The sequence below is a fragment of the Doryrhamphus excisus genome, chromosome 9 (genome assembly GCF_030265055.1).
Source record: "Doryrhamphus excisus isolate RoL2022-K1 chromosome 9, RoL_Dexc_1.0, whole genome shotgun sequence".
Lineage (NCBI taxonomy): Eukaryota > Metazoa > Chordata > Actinopteri > Syngnathiformes > Syngnathidae > Doryrhamphus > Doryrhamphus excisus.
In genome coordinates this window covers 11,276,226-11,288,586 of record NC_080474.1, presented here as the reverse complement: position 1 = coordinate 11,288,586, position 12,361 = coordinate 11,276,226, and the positions used below count along the sequence as shown (strand labels likewise).

The 12,361-nt window shown below is 38.5% G+C and overlaps 1 protein-coding gene across 1 annotated transcript in view; it reads left to right on the top strand.

Annotated features, from left to right (window-relative positions):
• The first annotated feature begins 8,456 nt into the window (after positions 1-8,456).
• The window catches only part of LOC131136089 (receptor activity-modifying protein 1-like), a 48,819-nt gene continuing 44,914 nt past the window's right edge, over positions 8,457-12,361 (top strand). The window contains exon 1 of the mRNA XM_058082589.1: positions 8,457-8,854. Coding sequence (XP_057938572.1) covers positions 8,797-8,854 — 58 coding nt within the window. The 5' untranslated portion in view covers positions 8,457-8,796. The remainder of the gene's footprint in view (positions 8,855-12,361) is intronic.

The window sequence follows — 12,361 nt, the reverse complement described above, 5'->3', positions numbered from 1 at the left end:
ATTCACAACTCCCACATGAGAGGAGGCTTTGAGTGTAACTGCAGAGGTTTTTGCTCTGAAAGCAGGATTATGAATGAACTTGGAATGTTGTGTTCGTGTGTGAGAGGGGAAGGAAATGGACTTTCACATAATCATGAATAGAAGAATATTCAGAGGTGTGTGAATGTGCATGTACACCAGGGGTCTCAAACACGCGGCCCTAGGTTTTAACACTAGTTTGAGGCCCCCGCCTTGATATGAAAGTTTAATGTTAGTACGGCCCGCGCAAGTTTGATATGGATGCTGTATGGTATCATGTACCCAGAAAAATTTTTTACGTTTGATTAATGTTCATGTTAAAGGTTAAATAACTGTTAATAGTTATCCTCCCTATCCGTGTGGAAGTGGTACGTTTTTGGCTTTTTAAGTTTAAAGGAAATAACTTGAAGGCTACTGTTTAGGTCGCTAGCTCTCTAGTTTGCGAGTTAGCATGTGTCTCAAGACCCTGCAGTTGCGCAATATGTTGTAAATAGAAAGAGTATAAATGTGACTATAGTCGTGTTTTGTCATGTCTACAGGGCTCTAATAATGCTTTGTTAATTTTAATCTGAAAAAAATAATTTGTCTACCCACCAACTATATGTGGTTTCTTAAGTTTTTATTATTTGCCGTTTTATTATTATTATTATATTTATTTATTACTGATTGATTTTCTTTAATCTTGATTTGTTTATTTATTTTTCATCTTATTTTGTGCAGAAAAATAAAAATTAAGATATTTGAGAAGAGTGGAATGTTTTATCAGAGTTTTTATTGTAGAAAATCAGAACCAAAGCACTGAAAAAGTTTGTATATTTTTCTGTTTTTAATAAATGCGTTTTTTGGGGGGGAAAAAACGCATTCCTAAGACTTTTTGATGCGGCCCAGCCTTGCCCAGACCCTAGCTCCAGTGGCCCCCAGGTAAATTGAGTTTGAGACCCTTGATGTACACGCTTCGAAAAATAATGAGTTAGATCGGAACCATCAAATGAGACCCAAAACCTTTACAAAGAAATATTGACACTGTTAGGTATTACTAGGTATCACTGCTGCATACTCACCACACCCTGCCAAGTGCTCCCCCCTCAAATGCCCCACCAATATAAAGCTTTTTAAAGCGCCACCATGATGAGACATTTTATATATCTCATCTCATCTCATCTATATCTCATATGTATATGGGTGGATTTTACAGCTTTTTGGGGGGAACCAGACATTTTTTGTTGCTAGGGACAAATGCATGAGTTACTTAAAGGCCTGAAAAGGGTTAATAAGTAACTTGAATGAATTAGTACCCCATACCATGCTAGAAACAAACATCAGCAAGTGTTGCAAAACTATTCTAAAGTGACTGTGATGAGCATTTTACAAAAGCCTTTGTTGAATGCACATCAGCGTCTCCTTTTTTTTTTTTTTTTTTACTTTGAATCGTTTTTTTTCAACTGTAACTAAATTGTCACTACAAATGCTAATACTATTTCATGAAATGTGTGTGTGTGTATGTGGGGTGCTTGGGTGTGTGTGTGTTTTCATGACCTCACTGTGTCTAACATTACATTGTGAGAACTCGCTTTGGAACAGAAAGCTTTGCCACAGGCAAATCTTGTTGTTGTTTTGTGTCTTCATGTGGTGTGTTTGAGTGTACCTGAGAGACTTATGGCCTCCAGTATCCTGTGAACAATTTCTTCCTTCAGAGGGCTGTTGATGTTAGCAGCATACGTGAGAGCAGAGCAGCCGCTGTCATCTTGTACCCACAAGTCTCTGAACACACATTTTTTAAAACCAATTAGTTTAGACATGTCCCATCTCAAACTAGGAACATGTGCACTACCTGGACAAAAAAAATTTCAGCCCTTTTTATTGAGTTGTGGACTCCTATGGAGCAGCTACACACAATAACCCGCACAGAAATCTTTCTTGATCTTCCAGAATCTGCACCGATACCAGCTTGGATTTCCAAAACGGTGTGTTTTAATTTATTCCACCCATATCCTGCTTGTGGCCAAACACACTTTTCTGTGATTGGTCCCACTCAGGCTGTGCTGATAACAGCTTGTACAGTTTGTACCTGGGAATGCCCGTATAAGGAAGTCAGACTCACTGTGAGGTCACAAGAGCCAGTGTTTGAAAAAACTCTCTGACACTAAGCGTTCAGAGACATCCCAAACTTCTTTCAGGGCTCACTTCCAAATGTACAAACCTCGTTATATGAAACTTTGGCATTGTATAACACAATAATACAATATTCCTACAACATTTATTGGTCAGAAAAATAGAAAAAGCATGAAAAGGTCATTTCCATTCAAAAATGCAAAAAACAACTCAAAACGTAAAGTGCATACATTCATGATGAGTGTGTGTTGTCTTACACCGAGAGTCTTAGCAGTTCTTTGACCACTTCCACGGGCCTGTGTTGCCATGGCAACCGAGCCATGCCTTCAAACAGGTCAATGTCTCTGATGGCCAGCATGACTGCAGTCAGACCATCGCTGTTAGGGATGTTAATATCCACTTTGTCTGTCTGAGCCTGACACATAAAAACAAACATTTCAAATATAATCAGGACACAACAGCTGATAGAACTTAGTAGCCATACAGTGATGGCACTAGATTCGATTTAGTCCTTAGGTGATCTATTCATCTGCTATACATTGCTGGAAAAGTACTATTTCTTACAGTTTGTCACATTTCGGGTCATCAAACAGACTTAAAAATTGGACAAGATAATCCAAGTAAACACAAAATGCAGTTTTTAAGTGAAGACCTACATGACCTTACGTGAAGAAGTAATTGCCCCCCTAAACCTATTGGCTGGTAGTGCCGCCCTTAGCAGGAACCAGTAATCACACATTTGCAATAGCTGGCAATGAGTTTTTGACATTGCCGTTGAAAAATGTTGGGCCTTTCTTTTTTGCAGACTTGACAAACATGCAAAACGTAAGAAATACGTAAGAAACAATGTATGTCTAAAGCAGGGGTCTCAAACTCAATTTACTTGGGGGCCACTGGAGCTCGGGTCTGGGCGAGGCTGGGCCGCATCAGGTTTTCCAAAAAAAACAAAAAAAACGCATTTATTAAAAACAGAAAAATGAATAAACTTTGCTTTGGTTCCAATTTTCTACAATAAAAGCTCTGATAAAACATTCCACTGTTCTCAAATATCTTACTTTTTATTTTTCTACACAAAATAAGATCAAGAATAAAGAAAATCAATCAATCAGTAATAAATAAATATAATATATAAAACGGCAAATAATTAAAAATTAAGAAACCACATATAGTTGGTGGGTAGACAAATTATTTTTTTCAGATTAAAATTAACAAAGCATTATTAGAGCCCTGTAGACATGACAAAACACCACTATAGTCATTTATACTTTTTTTATTTACCACATATTGCGCAACTGCAGGGTCTTGAGACACATGCTAACTCGCAAACTAGAGAGCTAGCGACCTAAACAGTAGCCTCCAAGTTATTTCCTTTAAACTTTAAAAGCCAAAAACTTACCACTTCCACACGGATAGGGAGGATAACTATTAACAGTTATTTAACCTTCAACATGAACATTAATCAAACGTAATATTTTTTTCTGGGTACATGATACCATACAGCATCCATATCAAACTTGCACGGGCCGCACTAACATTAAACTTTCATATCAAGGCGGGGGCCTCAAACTAGTGTCCTGTGGGCCACATTTGGCCCGCGGGCCACGTGTTTGAGACCCCTGGTCTAAAGCGTTTAAGGAGTTTTGAGTTGCTGAAATAGTGAAAAAGATGGAAGCAGTAGATTCAGGTTAATTTAAAATAGTCACTTCTTCCTGCTGATGTCTAGTCTCACTTTGAGGCATTCATGCGCACTCGTAATTTGAAGTGTTAGGCGCTAAATATTTTTTATTTTTACTCACGTACCCCACTTTGGGAACCACTGGTGTAATGGACTTTAGAAATGAGCCCTAATGAGAACATGGCACGGTTTGTGAATGATTTAGCTTTTCTTCTGTGAGTGTCTTACCAGGAGGTGCTGTACTGTGTGCAGGTCTCCCTGCCAGGCGGCCTGCAGCAGCCTGGTCTGAGGGTTCAAATGTGGCCTTGACATCCAGCTCAGCATTCTCTCCTGTAGCTCAGGAGAGCTGACGTGTAGTGCTGTCTGCTTGGCGCAGTTACAGAGAGTCATATCAACCCTAGTCTGCAGAAGGCGCTCCGCCACCTGTATGCAAGTGAAATCAAATGGAAACTTGAGGACGTAGCACATTTTGATGTTTTCTTAGTTTCATCCCTAATCTTGCTCACAAGGTACAGCAACTGCACTCTTAGTTGTGCTTTCATGCACTTACGTATATCCATCCTCAATTTACTTTGAGGATGATTGTTATACAGTATATCATTGCACTTCATTTATCAACCAGGGGGGAATATTATCCCTGTGGTCTGACATATTTCATGTGACGTGTTTGTTTTGAAAGACTCCCAGTGTGTGTCCCCAGGCGTCAAGTGATGAGCAGTCACATGCCTTCCTGATGAACTACATCTGACATTGTTATGCTCGGAAAATTATGCCATGTCCACACACACTAATATAAAACGGATTAGTTGTACAATACATAATGTACACTATTTAATGGAGTGTACAAACCATACCTCAGTCATTCCATCACAACAGGCATTGATGAGAGGATTGCAGTCTCGCTCCTCTTGATCATCAGCCTTGTAGAATTGCCTGTCATCCTCATTCTCCACCTTTGGCTCAATGCTCACAATGATACCCCCCAAATATTCCTCCTCTTGCTCTCCATGCAGCATGGCATCCACGATCAGCAGCCACGTTTTCTGCTCACTTCTCCTCTTGCCCGTGTTTCATGTGAAGGAATAAAGTTAATGACCATATACCGTCAAACAAAAAAAGAAACCCCAAGCTTTGTGTCTGACTACAACTGCATGTACGTGTTTGTGTTTGCACAGTGATTTAAATCTCTAATGATCAGGTTGTATCCACGGAGACAGCACAGGAGGCGTGTTTGGAATGACTGTGTGTTGCATTATTACAGCTAATGAGTCACCAATGTACAGGTTGTCACGAAATATGGACGCTTTGGCAAAAATGCATGTACTTAACATGGTTTTAAAAAATGTTAAAAATTATTAATTTAACAAAAATACATACTTTTTTATTTTATTGATTATTTTATTACATATTATTTTTTCATTATAGTTGTAATTCTTTTAAATATTTTCTCTTTTAACTTGTTTATTACTTTTTTGTATAATATATGCATGTTATATTTGTATATTACTGTATACAATACGTATGTCCAGACCTTAGAGACACATTTTGATATATATTTTGTATTATTATCCTTGTTGTATTAAAATTTCATTATATTTTTCTTATATAATTTAGTTAATTGTTTTATTATATATTGATTCACTGGCGTTTGTAAGTATTTCTTAAAGTAATTCAACTATTTTTGTGTAATGTATTCATATTATATTTATATGTCCAGACTTTTGGGACACCCTATACATCATATAACGCACGCTTGATTATGAAGGCAAATATAAGAGTAGTTGCCCAAACACGTCTTTACAAGTTTAACAGATTGCTACAAATCAAGTCAGTAAATATGGGAATAAAAGTACATCTGGAACAAGCTAACTTTTCAAATGAGTTTGCATGTGATGTTTAATTTGTTATGTAATGTTAAAAAAAACAAGCCGGGGACCCATTTACGGGCGTAATAGCACAATTGAAAATTATAATTGAATAAGAAAGGTAAAAATGTGATGAAAAAATAAATGTGCAGTAATTTACAAGAATTAAGTCCAAATATTACGAGAAAAGGTTATCCTCATATTCATTCATTCATTCATTTTCTACCGCTTTTTATGAAGAAAAATAATAGAATTTTAGTATAAAAAAGCATAAAAGTGGACTATGAAATAAATACTTTTAAAGTCATAAATTATGAAAAATTAACAAAACAATAACATTTTATAAATGTCAAATATGGCAAAAAGTTAGAATATTATGAGAATAAAGTCAATACATTGTGGGAATAAAGTCATAATTACGATAAATTAATGTACAAAGAAAAATAACAGCACTAATTTAAAAAGCTATAATATCAGAAAGGCAAAATATTAACATTCACAAGAATAAAGTTGCAGTTATAATATAAAAAACTTCCTATATTATGAGGAAAAATATTGTCATTTTAATAGCACAAAGTTGAAATATTAAATAATTTTTTATGTTGCAATATTATAATAAAAAAAACTAAATTAAGGGGGTTACAACCTCAAAAATGAAGAGCAAAGACCAAACTGCATAATAATTATACTTTTTTTTTTTTTTTGTTTAGCATATCTACCAAAATTAGTTAGTTTTCTAGAGCGGTCCTTTCATTCTTTCCAGTTTGTGGCCCTTGATGGAAAAAGTTTGGACTCCCCTGCTTTAAACTTTTGAAGTGAACTTTTGAGAAACTTTTGTTGACATACTTACCGAGATGTTGTTTCCCTTGTAAGCCCGCTGTGGACATCATGTGACCATTGAAACAAACTTTACGTCCTCCTTTTTTCAGCTCTGGTACAAGTTTCCACTATTACACGTTTGTTTGCACACCTTCTGCTGTATGTTTTCATCTAGTTGCCTTGGTAACACACCGACAGACAGACAGACAGACAGACAGGTTTTAAGTAGTGGGAGACTGTTTGGAGCCTTACACAACAAGACAAAGGGTATACAGTATCAACCTTTTATTCTATCACCATCACCACAACATTATTGCAGTATTTAATGAGCTGCTATTTGTAGTAAGAAAAAATGACGCTTTTTTAACTTTTAACTTTTTTAGGGCCCCCAAGGTATGGATCCTTATTAAGCATGGGTATCCACACTTTTTGGAATGCATCATGTAAAATGAAAGGATGTGTGTGTGTGGCGGGGGGCAAATTTTTCAGCCCTTTGTATTGAGTTGTGAACTCCAATAGAGCAGCTACACACAATAACCAGCACAGAAAGCGTTCTAGTTCTTCCAGAATCTTAACCTATTCAGCTGTATTTCTTTGGATTTCGTGCTTCCTGTGAAAACTGTCTGTTTTAATGTATTCCACCCACGACCTGCCTCCAGGCATGCCCACTGTGCTGTGGTTGGGCACACTGATGAGTGCATAGAAAGTGTTCCGGTTTGTGCCGCTAACTTTATAGGAGTTGATAATAAATTTATCAAGATAAATGTATCTTTTTAAAATGTCAGCTTTTAACATATACAGCTATATGTGTTGGATCTCTAATGCATTTTGAAGATCTTTTAATATCGGCTTCCGCCACAAGATGAGGCCGATCCGGTTACCGTATGAAGTTCGTAACTCTGGGCCATGCAGACATGTCCGTGGTGAAGCAAGTTTCAATTTGGACAGTAGATACAGCAGTAGTTACCCCTAACTGCGCCTGGACTGCTGTGTCATGGTGTAGGGAGCTCAACAGTAACTGCTGGTTGCTTATACTAGGGACCGTTAATAAATTTCTATTGCATTGAAGAGAGTTTGTTTATAAAAAAGTAAAATATTCGAAATCACATCACAAATTTATCTATAACCACGTCAAATGATTCTAAAAGTATTTCGCAAGGCTTTTATTTCGAATTTTATCTTTTATTGGATGAGGGACAGCTGCGCAGTGGAGGGGTGGTTAGCGTGCATGCAACACAGCTAGGAGACCCGAGTTTGATTCCACCCTCGGGCATCTCTGTGTGGAATTTGCATGTGTGGGTTTTCTCCGAGTACTCCGGTTTCCTCCCACATTCCAAAAACATGCTAGGTTAATTGGCGACTCTAAATTGTCCATAGGTATGAATGTGAGTGTGAATGGTTGTTTGTCTATATGTGCCCTGTGATTGGCTGGCGACCAGTCCAGCGTGTACCTCGCCTCTTTTTTTCTTGAAATATATATGTAACTCGTAGGTTGGTTTACAAAATGTAAAATATCCAATTAGCTTCCGTAACCTATATTACCTTAAGCATTAAACGGCCCTCGTTGTGAAAACTTTGGACACCCCTGATTTGGAGTATCGCCCACACCTATTACTGCACTTCTCCATATGGCCAGTAGAGGGCAGTGACTGACAATAGAATTTCAATACAACATGCACCTGTTTTTAACCTGCAAGTGTTCAGTGCACAACCCCATACAAAATTCAACTTTATTCAGATTGTCTTTTTGTCAAGTTTAATATCCGCATATCAACTCTACAGCCAAAACAAGTACTTGTAAAGTTGACAGTCTGTGGGGGAGTGGGTGGAATCCACTAACTCCCTCATCTGCCCCCCCTCACCCCGCTCCCTGTGCAGTAATTGCTATGTTTGGGTCTCCCCCGTGCCCCCACCGCCCCCGCCCACCCAGCGCCGTGTCCTCACGGAAAGGACACACACAGGCGCGCGCACATTCTGTACACTCTGTAGCAGCACCGACGGTCTGAAGTGCGTCCCACGGCGCGGTGCACACTTTCCAACACCTCATGAAGCTTCCATGGGGCGGAAGGTACACAAGACCGCAGCAACTTCATCTGCCATTATTGACTGCATGACCGCGATCAGCTTCACTCACATTGGCTTTGAGGCACGACGGAGAGTTTGCTCTGCAGGCTGAAAGACGCTCACACTGTAGGGACACAACTCCGTGGACCTGGCCGTGTCTTTATTGGTGTCCACCAGCACTCTTTGAGCTCCAGTGAGTTGGCCTGCCCTCCACTAAGTTGAGTCAGGAGACCTTGCAGGAGGATGGTGGTGCAGATCAGGGTAGCCCAGCAGAGACAGGCGCTCCTGTGGCTCATCGTGGGTGAGTCTCCAACACAGCTCTGTCACTGCACTCCCGTGTATCGTGACTACACTAATTGCACGCAAACAAAAAAAGACATGCAGAACTTCCAGTAGGTATATTTTGATTAGATGCATATCTATGCATCATACACTTCACCTTACATTGCACCTTTGTATTTAGTTTGAGCACGTTTTGTTTGTACCATTCATACAAATGCCTGTTTTTATACATATTTACCTGCAGAATGGCTTTTTCAAAATAAATTAAATCCCATACATATATTAAGTGACTATTTTTGTGCATCTGCCTATCAGATTTTTAAAAAATATCATAGGAAAAGGGATTTATATTCAGATCAAATTGGAGTGTAAAGAAAATAAATGTACATATGCAGCTGCATTGCTTCTTACTGGTTGTGACATTGGCAGATGCAATTCAGAATGACATTTCAAAGAAATCTGCAAGCAACATTCTTCTAAAGACATTTAATAAGATCTTGTGTGTGCCTCCTAAAGACTTTGACTCTGCCAAGCACCAAAGTCTTAATTCCTTCATCAAAGGAATACACATTTGGAGCCTTTCCCTTGCCCCCACAGCAAGTACACCTCAGTGTTTTGTCCAGGAAGAGGCGGAAAGTGCAGTAATCCCTCGCCACTGTGCACTTTGAATTTCATGACTTCATTCTAGGACTCACTCTAAAAGATATGAATTCATGAATCCTGCTGTTTTGAGGTTGAATACGGCTTATTAGTAGTCAAAGCATACACATATTCAATCAAATGTTATGTATTTTTTGCTTAAATTAAGCATTTTCAAGGATAAAAATGGACAACTGAACAACGGCTGTAACCAACGCCATGGTCAATTTAAACTCAGAACCCCCAACGTCACATTTTGTCTACCCCCACTCAGCTCCCCTAGCACGTTCTGTTATTATCTGCACTATATTGGGTAAAATCAGCGTAAATGGGACTATGGGGTGACTAACCCATTAAAATCGCCCATTTCAATGTATATAAGCTGACGACTGAAGATTCATCATTATAAAACAGTGATGAATATAGAACAGAAATGGTAAGACAAGATTTGTAATTATTCCTTCTTTGTAATGTTTTTTGTCCAGTTGTGTAGTAAAATTTTTTTCAACTGTGCAGAGTAGCTACTGTATCTCCCAAACAAAGGATGCGTCTAAAAACAAATATGTTCGTCATTACATTTCAATAAATATACTATATATGCGTACTGACCAGTCCAGGGTGTCGCCCCAAGACAGCTGGGATAGGCTCCAGCACCCCCCGCGACCCTCGTGAGGAAAAAGCGGTAGAAAATGAATGAATGAATGAATGTATGCATACTTACTTCCTGAGGTGGCAAATTTTGACACTGTATTGTTCCAGATCAATTACTGTCGAAAATGACAAGCAGAACATTTATTCGCATCTTTTTTCTTCCTTTTAAATTGCAACCACTCCAGTTGGTACCCGTCTGTCCACTAGAGGGAGCCAGAGGAGCCGGAATTAATGAGCTTTGCAACGCTTTGAATGAAATGCATTGTTGGGACACAATGCATTATGGGAAGAAGTTAAAATTGTTGTTTAAGATGAAGTATATTTCATAGCTACATGTTGAGTGTTAAGTTGCTGTGTGATGATTTTAGCGTTCTCTGTAAGATGACACAGTGAGTCAGTATATCATATTGAGCAAAGATCGCCTGCGATTTCCATTGGGTTGGCAAGGTTGACGTGAATTCACTTATAGCTCGTTCTCATTTTCCTCACAAACTCGCACATAGAACAATATTTAACATTTCGTAGTAGTTCTTAGTTAAAGGAGATGCCACGAGATTAGAACATAGCCATACTCATAATCATTAATCTTTGATTAATCGATTAATTGTTGCAGCTTTTGTTTCTATACATTTAAAAATAGTAGATGAATAAAAAAATAACAATAATCAATATATTACAGTACAAAATAACCTGTTATTATATGAAGACAATACTCCTGCAATGTTTAAAGTAAAATTTTAACAATGGACAGCTTACTCTCCTGCGGTCTCATGGAACAGCAGAGAACCGGAGTCATCCAATGAATAATGCCCATTCATAAGTGAAGGTGGAGCAGCAGCATGAAAAGAGAGGAGATTTGCTGAAAGTTTTCATAGTGTGTGCGTACGTGTGCGCTCATTTGTGTGTATAAGAGAACTGCCCACAGGACACTGGATGATTAGATATTGTAGGTGTGAACAAGGTGTGAAATATTAAATAATCCCTCCTGTCATCTCTTATCTCTTTCATCCTGCCAACTTATTTCGCTTTAGGAATCATCATCTATCTAGTGATAACATTAGCACACATTTCCAATGTGTACATGTTCATCAGTGCATTCGAAAAAAAGCAATATCAAAATTTTTTTACCATATCGTTGTCATCCACTGGTAACCAACTATAAAATGAGAGTGAATTGAAGTTGTGATTAAAAACGCGGTGCACCCTCATTTTAAGACAAATTGAAGAATTTCAAGAATATTCAATTAGCACTGTTGGAGCTTAAGGAGGTTTTGAGCAATAACATGAAACTGAAACAGGCTTAGACCATAGCTAATAAAAATACCCCCCCACCCAGATAGAAATCAAATATAAAAAAAGGACTCCAAATGGTGAAGATGGCTTCATGGAGGACATCCACGGTGTGGAACTCCATTTTTGTAACCGTGCCCCCTGCAACATTTACACTTATCTCGCAGCCGTTTGACGACCATGCACAACCTGAAGCTCAATTCTTCCATTGAAGAAAATAACAGAAAGAGAAAGAAAAAACATCACAAGTGGGCTCTCCTTGTCATGCCAGTAACGTGTCACGCCATTGCGTGACACCATCTTACTGCTCCTGGAGCAGCCTACTGGTTTTGCAAACTACTCCTGCCTGCGTGCTTCTCTTGGGTCTTACCCTCTCCTCGGCGTGACATAACGTTGGAAGCCATCAGGGTGGTCAAGGTCACATTGTTTCTCATCAGAAAATAAAACTTTCTTCCACCTTTTAATCATGTTTGATGCCGTCATACAAATTCCAAATGGCACAAATTGTGTGTCATTGAAGTAGACGAGGCCTTTGAAAACATCTTTTGTGGTTAAGACTCTTCTCACAGATGCCGTGTGATGGTTATTGAAAATGGATGGTTGAACGGTTCTATTATATTTACAGTGAAGGATTTAATCATTACAAAGCATATCGAAAAAAAAAAAGACGTTTGTAGTTTTTCAATGTCTTCTGCTATTTGGTGTATTTGCAGTCCACCAGCAGGAAGATGAATAATCCACCTTTGTGTTTAAACCCAGATCGATCGCAGTTATATTCAGTCTTGTTAGCCACTGGCGAATCAGGACAGTTTAACACTCATATCAGTGATTACCTGAGGCTGGTGTGTGACGGTTCAACACCATATATCACTTTCCTCTCAAATAATAGGAGAGCAGTCTACTCAAAATGTAAGCGTGTAAGAACTATCCTGTGTTCCTGATTAGC